At 45.3% G+C, this 27,987-nt stretch overlaps 1 protein-coding gene across 2 annotated transcripts in view; it reads right to left on the bottom strand.

Annotated features, from left to right (window-relative positions):
- Positions 1-1,687: 1,687 nt before the first annotated feature.
- LOC148509067 (natural cytotoxicity triggering receptor 3 ligand 1-like) overlaps positions 1,688-27,987 on the bottom strand; it is a 32,157-nt gene continuing 5,857 nt past the window's right edge. The window contains exons 2-6 of one of the 2 annotated variants that reach the window (XM_088443668.1): positions 10,502-10,840; positions 9,615-9,911; positions 7,276-7,368; positions 6,942-7,006; positions 1,688-4,901 (exon numbers count right to left, since the gene is read on the bottom strand). In XM_088443668.1, coding sequence (XP_088299794.1) covers positions 6,981-7,006; positions 7,276-7,368; positions 9,615-9,911; positions 10,502-10,840 — 755 coding nt within the window. In that variant the 3' untranslated portion in view covers positions 1,688-4,901; positions 6,942-6,980. The remainder of the gene's footprint in view (positions 4,902-6,941; positions 7,007-7,275; positions 7,369-9,614; positions 9,912-10,501; positions 10,841-27,987) is intronic. The other variant, XM_088443670.1, reaches the window with a different exon arrangement.

The raw sequence follows: 27,987 nt of genomic DNA, 5'->3' as shown, positions 1-27,987 counted from the left end.
ACAATATTTAGTTCTTATCTTTGATAAAGTCACATGATATGTGACGAAACGCGTTAGTAAGGACGCTTCTTTGATACACTTTGATACACTGTTGCTCTGTTGCTCTTGATCCATGCACTACCAACGTCCATACTCTGGCTTCTGCTGAACGGCTAACATACCTGCAGTATCCGGCTCAGTCTCAAAATACCCCGGCTGAATACACGGGACTCCGGTCCTTAGAGAACAGGGGGCCCCCACGTTGTTCTACTTATCGTCCGTGAGTACACACAGAAAACAATTGGTGATTACGGTCCGGTTATTGGAGACACGATCTATGTCCCTGATTCAGAGCCGGACGCTCTGACAGAGCGCTCGCTCTGAATCAGGGTCGGCCTTCTTGTTTTTCAGAGCGGCCTCCTGGCCGCTCGCATAGCTGTGGGTGACCACCCACAGCTATAGCGAGCGGCCAGGAAGATGGTCGCGATGGTCAAGACCATAGGGCTTGCGATGAGACCCTTGTGGTAGGGTCTCGTTGCCGCAAGCCCCAGAGAGATTTCGGCTCTATCGAGTGATGTCAGTGGGGCCGGCCCCAAATGGAGGCGTTCACATGGGAACGCCTCTGTTTGGGCAGCCACTCCCCCAGACCGCCCACCAAACAGGGCGTGTTGTCACTCAACATCGACAGCACGCCCCCTTTGGTACGAGACCTGGAGCGACATTTTGCCTCGTCGCTATCCGAATCTCGTACATGCGCACAACGGAGCCGGCTCTGTCGTACGCATGCGCACTGGACCACCATCGACCCGCTTGCGAGCGCACAGCGCTCGCGAGCGGGTCTGAATCAGGCCCTACATGTGGTTGTGAAATTTGCCTGGCTGTTTGGTTACCTTTTCTCTATATATATTTTTTTGTCCAGAAACTGTGCTCAATCCTTTACAGCGGGTTGAGAACTAAATATTGGAGAAACAATCTGACGGGCCGGTCTGCATATAGGATTTACTACAGCTGGAGGCCAATCAAGTAACAATGGAACTAGTTAGTTTGTGTGCTTGCTTATACATACGGATACTGGTATTAATGTCACAGGTGATATCGTCAGGTTTGATGTGCTGCACGTCAAACCTGAGTACGACACTAGTGACCTCAAGCACTCGCATATTGAGCGTACACACTGAGCAATGTCATTACGAAATGGTAAACCCGGCCCAACATCGCTCCAGTGTGTACTCTGCTTAAGTCTTAGAGCCTGATACAGATTTGTATGCAAACCCGACGCATTACGTACAGCTCCGATGCTTGGCGATCTGCGCATGCCCAGGATCTCTACTGCGCATTTGCAGATCTGTGTCTGCGAGTGACCCCTAAGCCGCAGCATGCTGTTTGGGGACGGGGTAAGTGGGTGGCTTAGTATTTTGGGCGTGCCGAAGCCAGTAGCTGCGTTTTTGGACACAGCTTCACTGGCCCCGGTAGCGTGATTTACCCGGACACACAGATGTCCGATGGTCACCCAGCTGATCCCATGTCTGAGTCTCCAGATACAGTAACGGATCAGAGAAGTCGATAGTGGGCCTCTTATTACATATAACTAAGACGCCTCCTGCGGCTTTTGCATATTGTAGTACAGTCTCCATCGCTGAATCAGGTCCTAAATTATAATAGTTGCTAATGAAGAATAGTACATACACTTACATCATAAACTGCATTTTTATTTTATTTATTATTATCTCAATATATATGTTAGTCACAGTGCTGGGCAATTATATCATTGTTGCAAAATGCAGGTACAGTACATTGCAGCGGTTTCTGGGCCTGATTCAAACCCGCTGGCTAAGAAGCGTTCGCACGCAGACTGCCGATGTTTGCAATGTGCGAATGCGCATGCATCGCATTGCGCATGTGCGAACCAGTCCGAGCGATCGGGAAGTGCTCGCTCGCTGCACATAGACAGCCCAGCTAAGTGAGTGACAGGAGAAGCCGTTTGTGGGTGGTGACAGGGGATGGTCGCTGGAAACGGGGGAGTGGAGGTGAGAACACAGGCGTGCCTGAGTGTCTCAACGCTGTTTCAGAGGCGTGCATAATTAAGACTCAGCGTCATAGTACACGTCACCTGGTTGTATTTCACACAGAAGCACTCGCAGTGCTTGCGATAGGGTATAGTCAACCACAAGTGCTGCGTTCGCTTCCGATGGTACTCGATGTTACCGATGGCTGCATACACATCCTGGAGATGACATGTATAAGTGGGCATCTTAAGACAGGCTAGTGGGCATCTGCATACACAGAGCGATCGCTCGCCAAGACATAGTGGGCGTGCTTATGCCTGGCCGTGCGATCGCCTGCCTTGCTGGGTGGGTGTGAAAGAACGCGTCTAGCGAGCGGGTCTGAATGAGCTCCTCTGTTCAAAGAGACACATAAGATCTATGTACTAAGCATTGGAGAGAGATACAGTGGCTGGAGATAAAGTACCAACCAATCAGCTCCTAACTGTGACTTTTCAAACACGGGGCGGGATGCAGCAAGGTGAGAAATCAGAAATCTTCCTGATGGCGTTACCCATAGAAGCCTATGGGCTCCTCTCTGCAGAGTGCTGTGAGAGGGATCCAATCGGATCCCTCCCAGCAACCCCCCACGGAGCAGAAGGATGCCGGAGGGGCTCTTACCGGGAGAGCGCGGCCCTTTGCGGTGATCGTCATGCATACCGGCGTTATCTCAAGTGCGATGCGCCATGCCTCCCGCCCATAGCCTGTAAAGCAGGGGTGGAGCAATAAGCGGCCCTCCAGCTGTTGTTGAACAAAACAAAACTGTGGCAGGGCATGCTGGGATGTGTAGTTCTACAACAGCTGGGGGGGGGGGGAGGGCGCTTATTGCCCACCCCTACTGTAAAGTGTCAGTTAAGGGACGGGATGCATCAAGCAACACATTTTGCATGCGATGTATCCCACCACAAATCGCATGCATGACAGCGTAAGTAACGCCGGTATGCATGAAGGAAATCACAAAGGGCCGCTCTCCCGGTAAGAGCTGTCCTTTGCCATAGAGGGACTTCCCTGTTTATGACCCAGAAGTGCATCTTTGTATGCATCGAGTGACGCATGCTCTGCAGGGGGTGCTGGGAGGGATCTCATTAGATCCTTCTCAGGGGGAATAGAAACCCGTCGGCATCAATTGGGCAACGCCATCTACAGATATAGATGGCGCTGCCGACCGCATCCAAGCTCCGCAATCTATGACATTTCGGAGCTTGGTGCATATACGGTAAGCAGCCAGACTTTCAAAAACAAAGTTTTCGGAGGTTTGACCACAAAATCTGCAATGACGTATCCCATCCAGGAGCTGATTAGTTGGTACTTTATATCCACTGTCTCTCGCCAAGGCTTAGTACCCCAAAGTCCCTGAGAATATACTGTTAAGTCACTGTGAGAACTTACGCAAATTGAGCCACTGAAGAAGATTACTGTAACAATGGTGCCAGACATAAACCAATGACGAAACTATCTCACACCCCTTTCTTTATTGGGTTTATGTACTAGTCAGTAGTCAATAAACCTTTAACCTTATTTGTGTAGTTCTTTCAATAGTACGGGGATGGGTTCTCCTAATAATACGCTCATTTTAAATGTAAGGGTCAGTCGGCTGTCATATATTTATCTGCCTTTCTGTTTGCACTGAACAACAGGTGAGAACACAGAATAATAAAATTATCGCTATAACGCAGACACAGTTTTTCTGGTTTCCTAACGCTTAATGGGGAAGATGTATGAAGCCCAGAAACTGTATCAGCGCACGTTATGTGCGCTGATACCGCTTCTCCCCGATGTATGATAGGGGGTCTGGGCGGTAAATGACAGGGGTGCTATGCGCCCCTGTCATTATCGGCGCTGCTATCTACAAGATAGCAGCGCCGATAGCCTGGGCTATGTATGAACGGTCAGATCGTCTGACCGTTCGGCCGGCTGTAGCTGTCGTTATCGACAGCTACAGCCTGGCGTTAGCCTATCCCCACAGCAGGGACAGCGCTGTCCCTGCTGCTGCGGCTGCCGGCTCCAGGGCTCCACGCGGGGATCTCGCGATACTTGCGAGATCCCGCGCATGCTCAGTGGAGCCGGCCGGGACAGAGACACAGCGCATCAGCACTAGGCTGATGCGCTGCTGTCTCTTGCGGGTAGCGCCGGAGGGGGGAGTTAACGCTCCCCCTCTCCGGCCGATGAGATGTTTATACATCTCATCGGTAGTGCATCCTGCTTCGCCTTTGTAAAGAGGCGAAGCGGGAAGCGTTATAGCGGCACGTTAAGTGCCGCTATAATACATCTACCCCATTGTGTTTTAAAGGGGCACAAGCAGGTCATGGCGCTCATTTTTACGAGTGTTGGGCTATTTCGGAAATAAAAGTCATGTTGTGAAATTGTTACGCTGAGAACAGAGCCTCTAAATTAGATTTCCCAGTCTGTGTTACAATTCAGTTACATACAAGGGTCTTAGAGGAAAGAACAGCTGTGATCTACCCCTAACCCTGAGCGGCCGCCCGGTAAGTCCCCCGGCTGACCCATGAAAGGTGCTTCCCGGTGTAATTACTGCACAATCTGCCTGGGGGGAAATCCCCAACCTTCAACATTTAGCAAAGGAGGAAAATAACTACAGGAACTTTGCACTTTGAGAATATATTTGAAAGCAGAATAATTAGCAAACGCAGCTGGACAAACTGAGCTTATTCCTAAATTCCGCCTGGGACCCTGCTCTGTATCAGTGACAGTGGAGGACAGAATAAATGTAGCATGGTTTGGTTTACACAAAGTCTTCCAAGGAGCATCAAGTGCCAGAGATCAGAGGTCACGCTACCAAAACTCTGTTTATGCTTGGTCCCGGGGATCATATTGTTCAAAAAATAATCATTATAATTCCGGCAGCTTCTTCGGGAGGTCCTGGTGGAAGGAGAGCAAACATGTCAGACAGAGTAGCTACGGATAAATAATAATTATTCTTTATTCTAGTTTAGATAGATAGATAGATAGATAGATAGATAGATAGATAGATAGATATGCGATAGATAGATAAATAGATAGATAGATAGATAGATAGATAGATAAATAGATAGATATTTAGATAGATAGATAGATAGATAGATATGAGATAGATAGATAGATACATAGAAAGATAGATAGATAGATAGATAGATAGATAGATAGATAGATAGATAGATAGATAGATAGGAGATCGATATTATAGATAGATAGATAGATAGATAGATAGATAGATAGATAGATAGATAGATAGATAGATAGATAGAAGATCGATATGATAGATAGATAGATAGATAGATAGATAGATAGATAGATAGATAGATAGATAGATAGATAGATAGATAGATAGATAGATATGAGATAGATAGATAGATATGAGAGATAGATAGGTAGATAGATAGATAGATAGATAGATAGATAGATAGATAGATAGATAGATAGATAGATAGATAGATAGATAGATAGATAGATAGATAGATATGAGAGATAGATAGATAGATAGATAGATAGATAGATAGATAGATAGATAGATAGATAGATAGATAGATAGATAGATAGATAGATAGATAGGAGATCGATATTATAGATAGATAGATAGATAGATAGATAGATAGATAGATAGATAGATAGATAGATAGATAGATAGATAGATAGATAGATCGATATGAGATAGATATTATAGATAGATATGAAATAGATAGATATGCCGGCCCGCGCTCTGTCCAGGCCACTCCCTCTCTTACCATAGCTCTGCCTCCTTCCTACCATATCTTCCCTCCTCCACTCCCATACTTACCCTGGGTACACAACCTGGGCTAGGTCTGTCCCATCTCCTTAGCGCAGTGGTCAGGGAACATTGGTAAATTACCCCACATGGGGTAAAAATGAAATTCCTGAGGGTAATGGACGGACAGCCGGGCATGCATATGAATCATTCTATAATATAGAATGATTCATATGCATGGCCGGCTGTGCCGCAGGGAGGCTCTAAGCCGGACGCCCACTGAGATGTTATTACCAGCGGGCACCCGGCTCGTTCCCTGCAGCGCCGCGTTAGCCGGAGGCTGGTGTTCTCTTCTGAACTCCAGCTTCCGCCTCTCTCCATGCGCACTATGGGACGTCTCTCCCATAGTTCCGAGAAGCAGGAGGGCGGACAGGACAGCGGCGGATGCAGGAGCGGGGATTAAGGTAAGTGTTTTTTTGTACAAGCGGCACTACACGGGCATTATATGGGGGCACTACTATATGATTTCCTTCCTTTCAAATCAAGGGGGAAACGTTGGCATATCTAAATATATTTTGGTGTAAAAGGTAAAAAAGTTCCCTGACCCCTGCCCTAGCGGGTAGATAAGGTGACGTCAGTGGCGTCCCTCCCCACGGTAACACCCGGTGTGGGGAAGCACACCATGCGCGTGGCACCTGCCGAAATGGGGGCGAGGTCTTCGGGAGGGGGTGTGTCGGGGCGTAGCCTCCCATGTCGGACCTTCGGAAGGGGCGTGGCCTCGCGGCGCGAACCTGGCCCGTGGCCATGGTAAACAAAATGTATGATACATTAGGTATCAATGGCGTGGTGCCGGCGGGGGGTGCAGGAGGTGCGGGCATGGGCAGTAGTGCCGGCTCCCTCACTGACAGGAGCCGAGTGCTGCACTTAATGCTATAGAGCAGCACCCGGCTCCTGTCACTGAGGGGGATCCTGCACCTTGGTGTCACCCCTCGGCGGGTGACACCCGGGTGCGGGCCGCACCCCCCGCACCCACCTTGTGACGCCACTGGGTGACGTGTTATACAAAAAGTGTGATTCCGCTCTACGGAAGAGTGAATTTAAATCCTGGGTTTAAACTATAATTTCAGATCCTTTAAATTGTTGACTGTCCTTAATTCCTGCAAACTCCACCTATATTACATGCTGGTACTCGCACTAATACAGAGGATTTTACTTACTTGTAATGTCCAGTTTGCTGACAGGATTATTTACTCTTCTTATTTGTTTTTGCATCTCTTTCTCACTATGAAGGAAGAATAAAACAGACGGGTAAAAAAAAGTAAAACCTGAATATTCCCATCCTGCACTACAGATGTCACTAACTTCCTTTCAGCAGTAGATATGTATTATTACACTGACCGCGCCCCTTCGCATAAAATTAGTGAAATATTTTTGGCAAAACGTCATTTTCTTCCAGTTACTTTTTATCCTGAACAGGAAGTGACATCACAGTTTTGGAATACCCAAGTTACTCTTATCTCCCTGGTTTAGCACACGATGTGAGCAAACTACCTGTGAAGAGCATGCTGACCGTCAGCCCAAGGACCAGGCTCATTTTAAGGATATTCAGGTATTCCACAAGCTGATATCCAGTCTCAGAAAGATCTGTATTTATAACAACAAAAAAATGGAAATCGTCATTCTCAAAGCGGGCGTCTTATTTAAAGAAATAGAGGTATGAATTACCAGCGCTGATAACACAATTAAAAATGAATGGACGGTTTATAATAAAAGGTCACACATTTATTTAAGTCTCCATAAAAGATAGGATCTATAGCAAAGTAAAATCCACTATTAGGGCCACAGATATACTGATGCAATAAAATGAATAAAATCGAATCATATGAAACGAGCTTCTGTTAGAGCTGATATTTAAATTCGGACTCAGGGCCTGATTCAGCAAGGAAGGCAGTTGCTTTTATGCACGCAATCGCTCTATTATTGCGTACTGCGCATGCATCGCAGTGTGCGTGCGCGAACCAGCCACTGCGATCGGGACAGCGATCGCAGAGGATAAGCAGACCCATGGCAGAGTGATTGACAGGAAGTGCCGTTTGTGGGTGGTGACGGGGGTCGGGCGAATGTAGGCGTGCCAGTGCATTTCAACGGCGTTGCAGGGGCATACATAAATTAGCCACTGCGATACCATACGCAGCCTGGGGACTCCTAGCGTGCGCTGAAGTAAGCAATCCCTGAGTGAGGTTTGGGCTTCCTTAACTGTCCGATGTTACTCGATGTTACCGATTTTTTCTCTATGTTGGTCAAGTATACGGATGTGAGTAAGGGGAAGTGGGCATCCTTATGTCAGGCTGCAATCGCAATTCTAGTGTCCAAACAGTCCCTTTAGCAACCGATTTCTGCAAAAAGTACCAGTGCCCGATTCAGCTATCTATGGCCCTGGGCCTCTCCCGGCAGTTGGGTATCAGTATAAAAAAGGATAGAATACAATGCCAGCTTTTGTGGCACTATAAGTGCCAGCATGCACTGAGAGCCCACAAATGTTATTGCATTCTGATGCTTGTAGAACTGCAAGCACTAACATGCAGTAGGTGGGCCTGATTGCCTGTCTCTGCATCTTTTACCGGTCGCAAATCTGCAACTTTATGTTAAAACTGGTACAAGCCCTTCCCCTGGTGCAGATCTGTGCGTCTGAGTATGCAAGGACTGGGACGCCCACTTCGAGCGTCTTTAGGTGTTGGAATGGTGCTTGCTGCGCCCAGGAACGCATTCCAATACATTTCTGAGACCGTACGTCTCAATCGCTACTGCGGCTCTGTGCGTGCACACTGTGGGATGCATGCGCAGGGCGGCTTTATAGCGACAGGTGCATGTGCAGTCGGCATTGCGTGCAACTCAGGACCCAAAGGTGTTGCCCCTGTAAGTACTAAATAACTCACGTCCCCGTAATAGCAATAAATCATGCTGCATAGAGAATCAATGGTTAATGCATCCATATTAAATAAATAAATAGCACCCTCGTAATAAAAAAGTATTAACAATCAGGGGTTTGCAAATCGCGGCACATCGAGTTTTCAACATCCGATCAGACTGATGATTACATTCCTGCGGCCATGTTCGGAAAACCACACCTGATGCTCGGCGTTTTCCAAACCGTATACTAAACCACTGCTTTGTAAAGTATTTAAAAAAAAAATTGTTTTGCTGTAAAAAAAAAATGAATAAAATTAAATAAATAATATAAATGTCTCTGGACTAAGGCCCTGATTCAGAGCCGCTCTCAAACGCTGTGCACTCGCAAGCAGCCTGATGTTTAGGCACTGCGCATGCGCCACGCCTGGCGTGCGCGAGCCTCGCCGAGCAACTGTAGCTCAGTCGCTACGGGACTCGCAACAAGACGGGGCGGCTGTCAATGGTGAGTGACAGCTCGCCCCGTTTTGTGGGCGGGTAGGGGGAGTGGCTGGACAAACGTTTAGGAACGCCTGGCGTTTGTAGGGAGGTCTTACTGACATCACTACTGATGTCAGTAGTGGACTTCCTGCTCTATCAGAGCAGGAAGTCCACTCGGCCTTGCGGAAGCCTAGACCTTACCGTAGGGTCTCGTCGCAAGGTCGATGGTCGCGATTATCGCGATAGTTTCCTGGCCGCTCGCACAAGCTGTGGGTGGTCTCCCACAGCTTTGCGAGTGGCCAGAGAACTAAAAAAAAAAAAAAAGCCCACAATCCCAGCATGCGGGCAGCGGCAGCGAGCGGCTCTGAATCAGGGCCATAGGCAGAAGCAAATCTCCAGTTACATTTCAGAGAATGGCTTTACTGACATCTAGTGGCGAACCCTTCATATGACATCAAGAATCTGAATGAAGCTGGACTGAATCTGAATGAAGCTGGACTCACTGTAAGTATAGTTGCTGTACAGTGGGTCTGTAAGAGAAACATGTTGGATAACGCATGACACCGCCAAAAGACGGTATCTGAAGCTTCGGGGTAAGACAAGATGGAGGTTGGCCTGCAGGATGCCATGTTGCGACTTGCTTATCTCTAATGGTCCATGATCAGGCAGCAGAACTTCAGCGCTATGCCAGCTCACATGAATGTCTGGTGGGTAGAAGCCGGATGTCCTGCACATGAAACTCCGTTCTTCTTCAGACTTCATGGCTACCTTCAGGTAAATCTCTGGCTGTGATGGGTGAGCTGAGAGCAGGAAAAATAATTAACATACATGAAAATAGTTTTACTATAGATACCAGGGGAATGCTGGGACTTGTAGTTACAACAGCTGGAAAGCCAAAGTGAGAGTATCCAGTTAGATCTTGGCCATATTATGAATGAGGAATACACTGTGTTAGGGATAATCTAAAAACAAAAACTATGGATGTCAATGGAACAGAGGGCCTGATTCAGACCCACTCGCGAGCGCTATGCGCTCGCAAGCAGGTCGATGTCAGTGTCAGTGGGAGTGCTTTCGGCTCTGTTAGAGCCGAAAGCACTCTAGGGCTTGCGGCAACGAGACCCTACCACAAGGGTCTCGTCGCAAGCCCGATGGTCGCGATGGTCTTGACCATCGCGACCATCATTATGGCCGCTCGCTATAGCTGTGGGTGGTCAAAAAAACCAGAGGGCTGGCCCTGATTCAGAGCGAGCGCTCTGTCAGAGCGTCCGGCTCTGAATCAGGCCCAGAGCCCCTATTGGCAGCATTATAAGTAAGGTCATTAGATTCTTGTCTGAGTTTTACCAAGCAGTAACTTTTGGAAAAAGAAAGGTTTAGGCATTTTCCCCCATACCATACACAATGAGCCGGGTCCCACTCCCCTGTTCCTCTTCCTTTTCCCATGTGAGAACCTTACAGAAGTAGATCCCAGCATCTTCCCAGGTGATGTTCTTGATGACTAAGGACCCGTCTCCCTGGCTTAGGAAGGTCCTAGGGAAGGCTAGCGAGAAGCGGCCTCTAAGAGAGATGATGTGACTGGAGCTTGCATTCCCGCCAAGGCTGGCCTTGTGCCACGACACGGCACCTCTCACATGTGGGTCAACAATGGAAAAAAGGCAGCTCAGCTTGGTCTGGGTCCTCTGAATTACGGTCAGAGATGTAGGCGATTGTGAGACTTCCAGGTCTGCAAGGCCTGGGGGAATAAGAAGACAGATTATAAATGTAACATTGCACTTTCCAAACAAGTAACTCAAAGGGGCAAAACTGTTTTTGGATTGATTGTCCCTGTATATTACACTTGGAACCAGATATGTATCTGCTTATTACACATCACACACAATATGACTCTGCTTATTATACTTCACACACAATATTGCTCTGCTTATTACACTTCACACACAATATGGCTCTGCTTATTACACTTATCACACAATATGGATCTGCTTATTACACTTCAAACACAATATGGCTCTGCTTATTACACATCACACACAATATGGCTCTGCTTATTACACTTCACACACAATATGACTCTTCTTATTACCCATCACACACAATATGGCTCTGCTTATTACACATCACACACAATATGGCTCTGCTTATTACCCTTCACGCACAATATGGCTCTGCTTATTACCCATCACACACAATATGACTCTTCTTATTACCCTTCACACACAATATGGCTCTGCTTATTACCCATCACACACAATATGACTCTTCTTATTACCCATCACACACAATATGGCTCTGCTTATTACACTTCACACACAATATGGCTCTGCTTATTACACATCACACACAATATGGCTCTGCTTATTACCCTTCACACACAATATGGCTCTGCTTATTACCCATCACACACAATACGACTCTTCTTATTACCCATCACACACAATATGGCTCTGCTTATTACCCTTCACACACAATATGGCTCTGCTTATTACACATCACACACAATATGGCTCTGCTTATTACACTTCACACACAATATGGCTCTGCTTATTACACATCACACACAATATGACTCTTCTTATTACCCATCACACACAATATGGCTCTGCTTATTACACTTCACACACAATATGGCTCTGCTTATTACACATCACACACAATATGGCTCTGCTTATTACCCTTCACACACAATATGGCTCTGCTTATTACCCATCACACACAATATGACTCTGCTTATTACACTTCACACACAATATGGCTCTGCTTATTACACTTCACGCACAATATGGCTCTGCTTATTACACATCACACACAATATGACTCTTCTTATTACCCATCACACACAATATGGCTCTGCTTATTACACATCACACACAAGATGGCTCTGCTTATTACCCTTCACACACAATATGGCTCTGCTTATTACCCATCATACACAATATGACTCTTCTTATTACCCATCACACACAATATGGCTCTGCTTATTACACTTCACACACAATATGGCTCTGCTTATTACACATCACACACAATATGGCTCTGCTTATTACCCTTCACACACAATATGGCTCTGCTTATTACCCATCACACACAATATTACTCTTCTTATTACCCATCACACACAATATGGCTCTGCTTATTACACTTCACACATAATATGGCTCTGCTTATTACCCATCACACACAATATGGCTCTGCTTATTACCCTTCACACACAATATGGCTCTGCTTGTTACCCATCACACACAATATGACTCTTCTTATTACCCATCACACACAATATGGCTCTGCTTATTACACTTCACACACAATATGGCTCTGCTTATTACCCATCACACACAATATGACTCTTCTTATTACCCATCACACACAATATGACTCTTCTTATTACCCATCACACACAATATGGCTCTGCTTATTACCCATCACACACAATATGGCTCTGCTTATTACCCATCACACACAATATGACTCTTCTTATTACCAATGACACACAATATGGCTCTGCTTATTACCCATCACACACAATACGACTCTTCTTATTACCCATCACACACAATATGGCTCTGCTTATTACCCTTCACACACAATATGGCTCTGCTTATTACACATCACACACAATATGGCTCTGCTTATTACACTTCACACACAATATGGCTCTGCTTATTACACATCACACACAATATGACTCTTCTTATTACCCATCACACACAATATGGCTCTGCTTATTACACTTCACACACAATATGGCTCTGCTTATTACACATCACACACAATATGGCTCTGCTTATTACCCTTCACACACAATATGGCTCTGCTTATTACCCATCACACACAATATGACTCTGCTTATTACACTTCACACACAATATGGCTCTGCTTATTACACTTCACGCACAATATGGCTCTGCTTATTACACATCACACACAATATGACTCTTCTTATTACCCATCACACACAATATGGCTCTGCTTATTACACATCACACACAATATGGCTCTGCTTATTACCCTTCACACACAATATGGCTCTGCTTATTACCCATCATACACAATATGACTCTTCTTATTACCCATCACACACAATATGGCTCTGCTTATTACACTTCACACACAATATGGCTCTGCTTATTACACATCACACACAATATGGCTCTGCTTATTACCCTTCACACACAATATGGCTCTGCTTATTACCCATCACACACAATATTACTCTTCTTATTACCCATCACACACAATATGGCTCTGCTTATTACACTTCACACATAATATGGCTCTGCTTATTACCCATCACACACAATATGGCTCTGCTTATTACCCTTCACACACAATATGGCTCTGCTTGTTACCCATCACACACAATATGACTCTTCTTATTACCCATCACACACAATATGGCTCTGCTTATTACACTTCACACACAATATGGCTCTGCTTATTACCCATCACACACAATATGACTCTTCTTATTACCCATCACACACAATATGACTCTTCTTATTACCCATCACACACAATATGGCTCTGCTTATTACCCATCACACACAATATGGCTCTGCTTATTACCCATCACACACAATATGACTCTTCTTATTACCAATGACACACAATATGGCTCTGCTTATTACACTTCACACACAATATGGCTCTGCTTATTACCCATCACACACAATATGGCTCTGCTTATTACACTTCACACACAATATGGCTCTGCTTATTACACATCACACACAATATGGCTCTGCTTATTACCCTTCACACACAATATGGCTCTGCTTATTACCCATCACACACAATATGACTCTTCTTATTACCCATCACACACAATATGGCTCTGCTTATTACACTTCACACACAATATGGCTGTGCTTATTACACATCACACACAATATGGCTCTGCTTATTACCCTTCACACACAATATGGCTCTGCTTATTACCCATCACACACAATATGGCTCTGCTTATTACACTTCACACAATATGACTCTGCTTATTACACATCACACACAATATGGCTCTGCTTATTACACTTCACACACTATATGGCTCTACTTATACACTTCACACACAATATGGCTCTGCTTATTACACTTCACACACAATATGGCTCTGCTTATTACACGTCACACACAATATGGCTCTGCTTATTACACTTCACACACAATATGGCTCTGCTTATTACACTTCACACACAATATGACTCTTCTTATTACCCGTCACACACAATATGGCTCTGCTTATTACACGTCACACACAATATGGCTCTGCTTATTACACTTCACACACAATATGACTCTGCTTATTACCCTTCACACACAATATGGCTCTGCTTATTACACTTCACACACAATATGGCTCTGCTTATTACACTTCACACACAATATGGCTCTGCTTATTACACGTCACACGCAATATGGCTCTGCTTATTACACTTCACACGCAATATGGCTCAGCTTATTACACTTCACACGCAATATGGCTCTGCTTATTACACTTCACACGCAATATTACACTTCACACGCAATATAGCTCTGCTTATTACACATCACACGCATTATGGCTCTGCTTATTACACTTCACACGCAATATAGCTCTGCTTATTAGACTTCACACGCAATATGGCTCTGCTTATTACACGTCACACGCAATATGGCTCTGCTTATTACCCTTCACACGCAATATGGCTCTGCTTATTACACTTCACACGCAATATGGCTCTTCTTATTACCCATCACACGCAATATGGCTCTGCTTATACACTTCACACACAATATGGCTCTGCTTATTACACTTCACACACAATATGACTCTGCTTATTACCCTTCACACACAATATGGCTCTGCTTATTACACTTCACACACAATATGGCTCTGCTTATTACACTTCACACACAATATGGCTCTGCTTATTACACGTCACACGCAATATGGCTCAGCTTATTACACTTCACACGCAATATGGCTCTGCTTATTACACTTCACACGCAATATGGCTCTGCTTATTACACATCACACGCATTATGGCTCTGCTTATTACACTTCACACGCAATATGGCTCTGCTTATTAGACTTCACACGCAATATGGCTCTGCTTATTACACGTCACACGCAATATGGCTCTGCTTATTACCCGTCACACGCAATATGGCTCTGCTTATTACACTTCACACGCAATATGGCTCTTCTTATTACCTACCACACGCAATATGGCTCTGCTTATTACCCTTCACACGCAATATGGCTCTGCTTATTACCCTTCACACGCAATATGGCTCTGCTTATTACCCATCACACGCAATATGGCTCTTCTTATTACCCATCACACGCAATATGGCTCTGCTTATTACACTTCACACGCAATATGGCTCTGCTTATTACCCATCACACGCAATATTACTCTTCTTATTACCCATCACACGCAATATGACTCTTCTTATTACCCATCACACGCAATATGACTCTTCTTATTACCCATCACACACAATATGACTCTTCTTATTACCCATCACACACAATATGGCTCTGCTTATTACACTTCAAACACAATATGGCTCTGCTTATTACCCATCACACACAATATGGCTCTGCTTATTACACTTCACACACAATATGGCTCTGCTTATTACACTTCACACACAATATGGCTCTGCTTATTACACATCACACACAATATGGCTCTGCTTATTACCCATCACACACAATATGGCTCTGCTTATTACCCATCACACACAATATGGCTCTGCTTATTACACTTCACACACAATATGGCTCTGCTTATTACCCATCACACACAATATGGCTCTGCTTATTACCCATCACACACAATATGGCTCTTCTTATTACCCATCACACACAATATGACTCTTCTTATTACCCATCACACACAATATGGCTCTGCTTATTACACTTCACACACAATATGGCTCTGCTTATTACCCATCACACAAAATATGACTCTTCTTATTACCCATCATACACAATATGACTCTTCTTATTACCCATCGCACACTATATGGCTCTGCTTATTACCCTTCACACACAATATGGCTCTGCTTATTACCCATCACACACAATATGGCTCTTCTTATTACGCATCACACACAATATGGCTCTGCTTATTACACTTCACACACAATATGGCTCTGCTTATTACACTTCACACACAATATGGCTCTGCTTATTACCCATCACACACAATATGACTCTGCTTATTACACTTCACACACAATATGGCTCTGCTTATTACCCATCACACACAATATGACTCTTCTTATTACCCATCACACACAATATGGCTCTGCTTATTACACTTCACACACAATATGGCTCTGCTTATTACCCATCACACACAATATGGCTCTTCTTATTACCCATCACACACAATATGGCTCTGCTTATTACACTTCACACACAATATGGCTCTGCTTATTACCCTTCACACACAATATGGCTCTGCTTATTACCCATCACACACAATATGACTCTTCTTATTACCCATCACACACAATATGGCTCTGCTTACTACACTTCACACACAATATGGCTCTGCTTATTACACATCACACACAATATGGCTCTGCTTATTCCCCTTCACACACAATATGGCTCTGCTTATTTCCCCTCACACACAATATGGCTCTGCTTATTACACTTCACACACAATATGGCTCTGCTTATTACACGTCACACACAATATGGCTCTGCTTATTACACGTCACACGCAATATGGCTCAGCTTATTACACTTCACACGCAATATGGCTCTGCTTATTACACTTCACACGCAATAAAGCTCTGCTTATTAGACTTCACACACAATATGGCTCTGCTTATTACCCTTCACACACAATATGGCTCTGCTTATTACACTTCACACACAATATGACTCTTCTTATTACCCATCACACACAATATGGCTCTGCTTATACACTTCACACACAATATGGCTCTGCTTATTACCCTTCACACACAATATGACTCTGCTTATTACACATCACACACAATATGGCTCTGCTTATTACACTTCACACACAATATGACTCTTCTTATTACCCATCACACACAATATGGCTCTGCTTATTACACGTCACACACAATATGGCTCTGCTTATTACATTTCACACACAATATGGCTCTGCTTATTACACTTCACACACAATATGACTCTTCTTATTAGCCATCACACACAATATGGCTCTGCTTATTACACTTCACACACAATATGGCTCTGCTTTATACACTTCACACACAATATGGCTCTGCTTATTACACGTCACACACAATATGGCTCTGCTTATTACACTTCACACACAATATGGCTCTGCTTATTAGACTTCACACACAATATGGCTCTGCTTATTACACGTCACACACAATATGGCTCTGCTTATTACCCTTCACACACAATATGGCTCTGCTTATTACACTTCACACACAATATGACTCTTCTTATTACCCATCACACACAATATGGCTCTGCTTATTACACTTCACACACAATATGACTCTTCTTATTACCCTTCACACACAATATGGCTCTGCTTATACACTTCACACACAATATGGCTCTGCTTATTACCCTTCACACACAGTATGACTCTGCTTATTACACATCACACACAATATGGCTCTGCTTATTACACTTCACACACAATATGGCTCTGCTTATTAGACTTCACACACAATATGGCTCTGCTTATTACACGTCACACACAATATGGCTCTGCTTATTACCCTTCACACACAATATGGCTCTGCTTATTACACTTCACACACAATATGACTCTTCTTATTACCCATCACACACAATATGGCTCTGCTTATTACACTTCACACACAATATGACTCTTCTTATTACCCTTCACACACAATATGGCTCTGCTTATACACTTCACACACAATATGGCTCTGCTTATTACCCTTCACACACAATATGACTCTGCTTATTACACATCACACACAATATGGCTCTGCTTATTACACTTCACACACAATATGACTCTGCTTATTACCCTTCACACACAATATGACTCTGCTTATTACACTTCACACACAATATGACTCTGCTTATTACCCTTCACACACAATATGGCTCTGCTTATTACACTTCACACACAATATGGCTCTGCTTATTACACTTCACACACAATATGGCTCTGCTTATTACACATCACACGCAATATGGCTCTGCTTATTACACGTCACACGCAATATGGCTCTGCTTATTACACTTCACACGCAATTTGGCTCTGCTTATTACACTTCACACGCAATATGGCTCTGCTTATTACACTTCACACGCAATATGGCTCTGCTTATTACACGTCACACGCAATATGGCTCTGCTTATTACACTTCACACACAATATGGCTCAGCTTATTACACTTCACACGCAATATGGCTCTGCTTATTACACTTCACACGCAATATGGCTCTGCTTATTACATATCACACACATTATGGCTCTGCTTATTACACTTCACACACAATATAGCTCTGCTTATTACACGTCACACACAATATGGCTCTGCTTATTACATTTCACACACAATATGGCTCTGCTTATTACACTTCACACAAATATTTCTCTGCATATTATGTGGGCGATGTATAAAGCCTTCTAAAGAGTAGGGAAGTGGACCCGTGGAGATGTTACCCATAGCAACTAGTCAGCTTCTACCTATCATTTTACCGAATGTATTTGGTAAAACCTACCTCAAAGCTGATTGGTTGCTATGGTCCTCTTCCACTCTCTACACTGATTGCTGCATCTCCCTCTATACATGGATCCAATTATGTCTCTGCATATTACATTTCACACCAAAGAGGATCCTACCACTTGGTATTCGGTAAGTCTCTGCATTGTACACTTGGCAACCGATGTGGCTCTACATATAAGACTGGGCACCACATAAGGCTCTCCATATATTACATGAAAGCAGATGTCTCTGTGTGACTGTACATGCTAATCTCTGAGGTGTCACTTGCCTTGTTGCACCCAGATCCTCTGTAGGGAGGTGCCCACCTGTACCCTATGCACGTCAGTGTTCCAACCTGTAACAGCCGCGTCTATTGATAGTAATAGGTCTCTTCTGTGTGAATAACAGACATTCCTACTACTTCCTGCTGCTATTATTGTGTTTCCAACTGTCTATGGGCCTGATTCAGAGGCGCTCGCAAAAAGCGACCGCTCGCTCTGAATCAGGGCGGCCGCATGTTTTTTTTTGTTCAGCCTCCTGGCCGCTCGCTAAGCTGTGGGTGACCACCCACAGCTTTAGTGAGCGGCCAGATGATGGTCGCTATGGTCGCGACCATTGGGCTTGCGACGAGACCCTTGTGGTAGGGTCTCGGCCGTCTCAAGCAGCAGTGAGCTTCTGGCTCTAACAGAGCCGGAAGCTCACCACTGACATCAGTTGTGATGTCAGTGGGGACGCCCCCAAACGGCAGACGTTCCTTCGGGAACGCCTCCGTTTGGCCAGCCACTCCCCCTGGCCTGCCTACCAAATGGGGCGAGCTATCGATCAACATCGACTGCCGCCCCTTTTGGATGCGAGTGCCGGAGTGATTTCTAGCTTGCTCCAGGGCTCGTGCATGCGCAGTGCGCACGTGCGTCCATCGACCTGCTTGCGAGCGCATAATCAGGCCCTATGTGCCTTCAGTCTGATCACTCTCTCTGACCAAATGTTACCAAACCGGCCACTGACCACCTCTCTCTGCTCATGACTCTGGGCCTGATTCTGCAAGGATGATATTTGCAGAGCTGCGCGCAGGCTATAGATATATGATGTATGCGCGCAGGCTATAGATATATGATGTATGCGCGCAGGCTATAGATATATGATGTATGCGCGCAGGCTATAGATATATGATGTATGCACGCAGGCTATAGATATATGATGTATGCACACAGGCTATAGATATATGATGTATGCACGCAGGCTATAGATATATGATGTATGCACACAGGCTATAGATATATGATGTATGCACGCAGGCTATAGATATATGATGTATGCACGCAGGTTATAGATATATGATGTATGCACGCAGGCTATACATATACGATGTATGCACGCAGGTTATAGATATATGATGTATGCACGCAGGCTATAGATATATGATGTATGCACGCAGGTTATAGATATACTGTATGATGTATACACGCAGGCTATAGATATATAATGTATACATGCAGGCTTTAGATATATGATTTATGCACGCAGGCTATAGATATGATTTATGCACTCAGGCTATAGATATATGATTTATGCACTCAGGCTATAGATATATGATGTATGCAAGCAGGCTATAGATATATGATGTATGCACGCAGGCTATAGATATATGATGTATACACACAGGCTATAGATATATGATTTATGCACTCAGGCTATAGATATATGATTTATGCACTCAGGCTATAGATATATGATGTATGCAAGCAGGCTATAGATATATGATGTATGCACGCAGGCTATAGATATATGATGTATACACACAGGCTATAGATATATGATTTATGCACTCAGGCTATAGATATATGATTTATGTACGCAGGCTATAGATATATGATGTATGCACGCAGGCAGCTTTAATTGCGACCCTTACAGATATGTTAATGCAGCAGGAGGCATCACGCCCCCTGTGCATTACTTATCCGAGCTGCGTTGTCCAATGTAGCATTGAATAATCTGCATAACATTGGCCGGCTGCGGTGACCCATGGTGTTCACAGCCGGCCACTGCAGTTTAGAGGAAGAGGCCAGGAAATTTCCGTCCGCCAACAGAGATCCTGGTTTCTTCCCTCCCCCGCAACGGCGGTGACACATAGGGCAACATAGGGCAACGCCACTCTCACCCCTCCCTCCCCCTCTCCCTCCATCTTACCTGCTGCTGGTCAGCAGCACAAAGGAGGAGGAGGCTAACACCACGGAAGGGGAGGGCGGGACCATCAGGGAGGAGTAGGCAGGAAGCAGGGGCTGTGCACATTATAGGATAGGCTGCACGTTACACCTCCTCCGTGCAGTGCAGGAGCCGTGCAGGCTTCTGCTATAATGTGCACAGCCCCTGACCATCCACAGCCGTCACTCCACCTGCGTCTCTCAAATGTTTGCAGACTGCAACAATCGGCCGATTGCTATGGAATCGCAGTTGTGATCGGTAGATCAGTAGAGAATCAGGCCCAGGGTAAAGCTGGCCACACATCTACAGATTATGGGCCTGAGTCAGACCCACTCGCGAGCGGCTGTCCGCTCGCAAGTGGGTCGATGTTGTGCACTGCGCATGCGCACGACGGCGGGAGCTCCGTCGTGCGCATGCGCCAGACGCGACGAGCGAAGGACTTTCCTTCGCTCGTTGTGTCTGATCAAAGGGGGCGTGCTGTCGATGTTGATTGACAGCACGCCCCCTTTGGTGGGCGTGCCTCCCTGACGGGGGCGTTCCCAAGGGAACGCCTACCGTCAGAAGCCGGCCCACTGACATCACTAGTGATGTCAGTGGGAGTGATTTTGGCTCTGATAGAGCCAAAATCACTCCGGGCCTTGCGGTTGAAAAACTCAACCGCAGGCTCCGGCTCGCAGTGGCGATGGTCGCGATGGTCAAGACCATCGCGGCCATCAAACTGCACGCTCGTATAGGCTGTGGGTGGTGACCCACAGCTATACGAGCGTCCAGGAGGACGCTCCATAATTATGGAGGGCGGCCCTCATTCAGAGCGTACGGCTCTGAATGAGGGCCTATCTGTCCAACCAGCCAACTTGTTGATCGGTTGGAATGAAAATCTGGTAAGGAATGAAAGCAAATGACAATCAGCAATTTGCGCCCAAACGCCGGAAACTGGACAAAAACTGTTGTTTGAACAAATTGTTTAGATCAACCATTTAACAAACTTGTCTGACGTCCATTTTCATCTGTTTTCTGGCATTTAGGAGCAAATTGCTGATCATCAGTTACTCCCATACCTTACCAGATTTTCATTCCAACCAATCAACTAGTTGGCTGGTTGGATACAAGTTGGTCTAGTGTGTGGCCAGCTTTAGGCTACAATTAGGGTTAGGTTGCAAGTAGGGTGGACTGCAATTAGGGTTAGTCTGAAATTAAGGATAGGCTGCAATAAGGGTTAGTCTGCAATTAGGGATAGGCTGCAATCAGGGTTAGTTTGCAATTAGGAATAGGCTGCAATCAGGGTTAGTTTGCAAGTAGGGATAGGCTGCAAGTAGGGATAGGCTGCAAGTAGGGATAGGCTGCACATAAGATAGCCACACATCTAAAGATTATCTGTCCAACAAGCCAGCTACGTGATTGCTTGGAATGAAAATCTGGTAAGGTATGAAACCAAATGACAATCAGCAATTTGCTTCCAAATGCCGGAAAATGGACAAAAACTGTTGTTTGAAAAAATTGTTTAGAGCAAACATTTAACAAACTTATCTGAATTTCATCTGTTTTCTGGCATTAAGGAGCAAATTGCTGATCATCAGTTACTCCCATACATTACCAGATTTTCATTCCAACCAATCAACTAGTTGGCTGGTTGGACAGATAATCTTTAGATGTGTGGCCAGTTTAAGGGTTAGATGGCAATTAGAGATAGGCTGCACTTAGGGTTAAGCAGGGCATCCACTGTACAATTTTCTGTCAGATATCTGTCCAATCTGGCTGGTTGGAATGAAAACCTGGTAATGTATGGGAGCAAATGACAGTCGATCATATAGTTTTAAACACTGAAAAAAGGACAAAATTTTTTTTTTAAATTGGTTAAATTGTGTGTTTTAACCACTTTGTGTATTTTTGGCTATTTTACAGTGTTTGTGAGCAAATGGACGACTGTAATTTGCTCCCATACATTACCAGGTTTTCATTCCAACCAGCCAGATTGGACAGATATCTGACAGATAATTTCATAGTGGATGCCCAGCTTTATACTGCAATTAGAGATAGGCTGCATTTAGGGTAGACTGCAATTAGGGATAGGCTGTACTTAGGGTTAGATGGCAATTAGGGACAGGCTGCATTTAGGGTTAGATGGCAATTAGGGATAGGCTGCATTTAGGGGTAGACTGCAAATAGGGGTAGACTGTAATTAGAGACAGGCTGCACTTAGGGTTAGACTGCAATTAGAGATAGGCTGCACTTATGTCGGACCGAGCGCACACCCGTAGGGTTGTGCATCACATCCCCTGATCTTACTGCAGGCTCAGTTGATCAGGGAATGCGATGTGCGATCCCATGCAGTGCTGTGTGGGAGGAGGGGGGGGGGAGCCGGCATATCAGGCGTCGGCCACTCGATTGCACCATGTGTGGGGACCGCCCGATATGTCGCACCATGTATGGCTGGCATCAGGGTTAGTCTGCAATTATTGACGGGCTGCAGTTAGGGTTAGACTGCAATTAGGGGTAGGCTGTAATTATGGTTAAGGTGTGTATCCACTTACAGACTGTGCTGTCGTTTCACAGTCTGATGTGCCTACACTGAACGTTCAGTCATTCAGTGTGGGCACATCAGTCATCCCCAAACATAGGCAACCTGCAACGTCGTCAGGTTGACCAGCATGTTCGGGCGATGGTAGATGTAAAAAACGACCAGCGGGCGCGCGCATTGCTAGTGATTTTTTACTTTTAATTGCCCGATTTGCGGCTAATTACTGAGAGATTACACGATTACAATGATGTCATAATCGTGCAATCGCTTAGCAATGTTGCGTAAAGGATACACGGCATTAGACTGCAATTAGGGTTAGGCTGCATTTAGGGTTAGTGGGGTAGGCTGCAGTTAGGGGTAGGCTGCAATTAGGATTAGGCTGCAGTTACGGTTAGTCTGCAATTAGGGTGACTATTGTAAAGTACCGCAACACATGAACAATGCAACTCAAACACATGCACAGTGGCAACAAATCACTCTACTTGTGAAAACAGCATTGTGTTCATCTCTGTATCAGGCCCTATAATGGTAACTACAGAGGAGGAAAGGGATCTAGGAGTCACTATATCAGGTGACTTAAAGGCAGGTAAGCAATGTAACAAAGCAATGAGAAAGGCCAGACAGGTGCTTAGTGCACAGGGAGAGGAATCAGTAGCAGAAAGAAAAAAGTAATAATGTCCCCGTATAGGTCACTGGTATGGCCTCATCTAGAATACTGTGTTCAGTCTCGGAGACCATATCTCCAAAGTGATATAAATACATTAGAGACGGTACTAAGAAGGGCAACTAAAATGGTGCATGGCCTACAGCACAGAACTTACCCAGAAACACTAAAAGATCTTAATTTGTATAGTTTGGAGCAGAGAAGGGGAAGGGGGGGACATAAAAGAAACTTTCACATATATCATAGGTTTTAACAGGAGGGAAGCATTCTTCATAGTAAGAGAAGTACTAGAACTGGTCTGGCCAACCTGTGGTTCTCCAGCTGTTGTGAAACTACAAGTCCCAGCATGCCCTACCACAGTTTTTGCATTCCCTTGTAGCAAAATTGTGGCAGGGCATGCTGGGACGTGTAGTTTCACAACAGCTAGAGAGCCACAGGTTGGCTAGGCCTGTACTAGAACATGCACTGAGGGAGGGAAGGAAGTAGATTTAGGGGAAATCTGAGGAAAAATGAGTTAATGGAAAGGATAGTGGATAAGTGGAATAGCCTCCCATCAGAGGTGGTAGAGGCTAGTACAGTAGTTATTTAAACATGCATGGGAGAGGCATAATAATGTCCTTACAAGCCAAGTACACACTGGAGCGATGTTTCGTAATGACAAGATGCCTACATTGCTCAGTGTGTACCGGCGATTGCGCAATCCCGCAGTCGCTAGGATTGACGTGCTGCACATCAAGCCTAGCGATATCGCTAGCAACCTGTAGGAAGTTATTGAAGGACCAAACAGTGGCCCTGATTCAGAGCCGGACGCTCTGACAGAGCGCTCGCTCTGAATCAGGGCCGGTCTTTTTTTTTAGAACAGCCTCCTGGCCGCTCGCATAGCTGTGGGTGACCACCCACAGCTATAGCGAGCGGCCAGGAAGATGGTCGCGATGGTCAAGACCATCGCGACCATCGGGCTTGCGATGAGACCCTTGTGGTTGCGGCTATAACAGAGCCGAAAGCACTCCCACTGACATCACTTGTGATATCAGTGGGGCCGGCCCCAGACGGTAGGCGTTCCCATGGGAACGCCTCCATCTGGGCAGCAACGCTCCCGGCCCGCCCACCAAAGGGGGCGTGCTGTCACTCAACATCGACAGCACGCCCCCTTTGGTACGAGACCCAGAGCGACGTATTGCCCGTCGCTATCCGGGTCTCGCGCATGCGCACGATGGAGCCGGCTCCGTCGTGCGCATGCGCACTGGGCCACCATCGACCAGCTGTCGAGCGCATAGCGCTCGCGAGCGGGTCTGAATCAGGCCTAGTGATCGTTCTGTCGTTCATTAACTCGTTCCATTGTGTAAGGTCATTCGAGGGCATTCATTCCAATATTGGAACAAATGCCCGTCGTCACAGGTTCTCAAACTCGGTCCTCAGGACCCCCAACAGTGCATGTTTTCCAGGTCTCCTCACAGAATCACAAGTGAAATAATTACTCCACCTGTGGATTTTTTAAAATGTGTCAGTGAGTAATGAATACACCTGTGCTAGGTGATCTGGAAAATTTGACCATAGGGCTTGAGGTTACCAAAAGGTTTAAAAAAGGGGCAGACTAGATGGGCCAAGTGGTTCTTATCTGCCGTCAAATTTTTTAGCTATTCCCTAACCCACCCGAATACCCTAACCCTAAAGGTGCAGACTAGATGGGCCAATGGTAGTTATCTGCCATCACATCTATGTATGGTTAGGGGCCTCTTAGAACTGGTCTTTCTATATGGGCCCTTACATCAAAAACAATTGCATAATCAATATGTTATATTAAAATAAAAACAAATTATGATGTTTCTAAGATAATGTTTGGAATAAGTATCTATCGTGCAGTACATTCTTCTATGATAAAGTGATTAATATAATTCATGCACATATTAATCGCAGTGCATTGATCTAATAGCAGAATATAACAATCGGATTTCACTCACTGGTTATACGCATTGAGAACCTCATTCAGAGTCTCTCGCTAGATGCGATCGCTCGCCCCCAGCGTATGCACATTTGTCAAAGTGACGCCACGGGAAGCGATCGCTCGCCAAGGCATAAGCACGCCCACCATGTCTTAGCGAGCAGCCAGCGTACGCCCAATCGCACAGGCAGAGCCACCCACCAGCACACATCATCTCCAGGAAGTGTATTAAAACATTGGTAAATGGAGGACAGTCGGAAGTGATCACAGCGCTTGTGGTTGCCTTACCCTACCGCAAGCACTGCGAGGACTTCAGTGTAAAAAACAGGCATGTGACGTGTACTATGACGCTGCGTGTTAATTATGCAGGCCTCTAAAACGGCATTGAAACACTCAGGCGTTCGCACCTCCACTCCCCCGTTATTAGTGTCCTGCCCGTTACCACCCACAAACGGCCTCTCCTGTCACTCATTTCACTGGGCTGTCTTTGCTGGACGAACGAGCGCGCTGCTATCGCACAGAGTAGTTCGCGCACGCTCAGAACGAAGCGTGCGCATGCGCGTACGCAAACCATCGGGCCGCTTGCGAGCGCACATCACTAGCGAGAGACTCTGAATCAGGTTCTGAGTGTATTTAGAGTGTGACAGCGGGGGAGGGGGGCCTAACAAAAGCAGCAATGGGTGCGGGCTATCACAGGCTGTGCTGTCCCACTAGATCAGGAAAACACATATGTTCTGGAAAACAATGTGTCATTGGGCTCTTAATATTGCATTTATGCTGAAAAAAATACAATTTGAAACTGTTGATTAAATTTTTTCATCCATCACACACAGTTCCGTACGAATTTATTTGATATACAAGTTTTTGAAGCATTTAAAGGAGCCGACTGGCTTGGATAGCAGCCAATTTAATTAGCTTTGTAGTGTAAACTCACTAATAACTCATTGTTGTCATTTCTAATTCTCTTCTGTCTGAAAAAGCCGGGAGCCAAAATCCTTTTCAAGCTTCTTGCTTTTCTGATGGTGACGAATGGTTTTCCTGGGTAGTACTTGTCTTTAGCATTGGATCTTCTTGTTTCAAAATAAAGCGATTTCTATAGTGATCTCCAACATTGGTGGGGGGGGGGGGGGCGAAATGCAGGCGTGCCTGTGCGTTTGAACGCCGTTGCAGGGGCGTGCATAAATTATCCACTGTGAGGCCATATGCAGCTTGTGCACTCACTGCGTGCGATGAAGTTAGCAATTCCTGAGTAAGGTCAGAGCTTGTACAAGTGTGCGCGAGGCTGCGATGGTACGTGTTGTTACCGATGGTTTCGCAGTCTTGCTAAATATTACGGATGTGTATAGGGTAAGGTGGGCGTCCTTATGTTGTGGTGTGACACCATAGCGATTGCAGAGGATTAGCATATCTTCGCAGTGAGACTGCGTGCGTAATCGGTATTGCATTCGCAGTTGCGATCCGTACTGAATCAGGCCCTAAATCCCCTCACAAAGGGAGTCGCTCTTCTCTTTGGGAATCCATATAATCCTGCATAATCACACAAGTGCACAGGACGCTGCATCTGAAAAAGGTCACCTCACGCTTCTCCATAAATACTCTGTGCTGCTGTAAACATTCAGATTATCCGCAGGCTACATGACGTTATATCCAGGCAAATTTTAAAACTTTAAGCACACGGATGAGCAGGATTTGAAGACTGATTACAATATTCATATATATATATATATATATATTTGCACGATGATAGATGTCTAAGCGACCAGCTGGCACGCGCATCGCTGGTCGTTTTAGACATTTGTGCAAACGATTTATGAACGATATCGTTCAATCGCTCATTTAAATTGTCTAGTGCAGGCC

Source organism: Taudactylus pleione, unplaced genomic scaffold (genome assembly GCF_031769625.1).
Source record: "Taudactylus pleione unplaced genomic scaffold, aTauple2 ptg000332l, whole genome shotgun sequence".
Lineage (NCBI taxonomy): Eukaryota > Metazoa > Chordata > Amphibia > Anura > Myobatrachidae > Taudactylus > Taudactylus pleione.
This window is presented reverse-complemented; position numbering and strand designations above follow the sequence as displayed.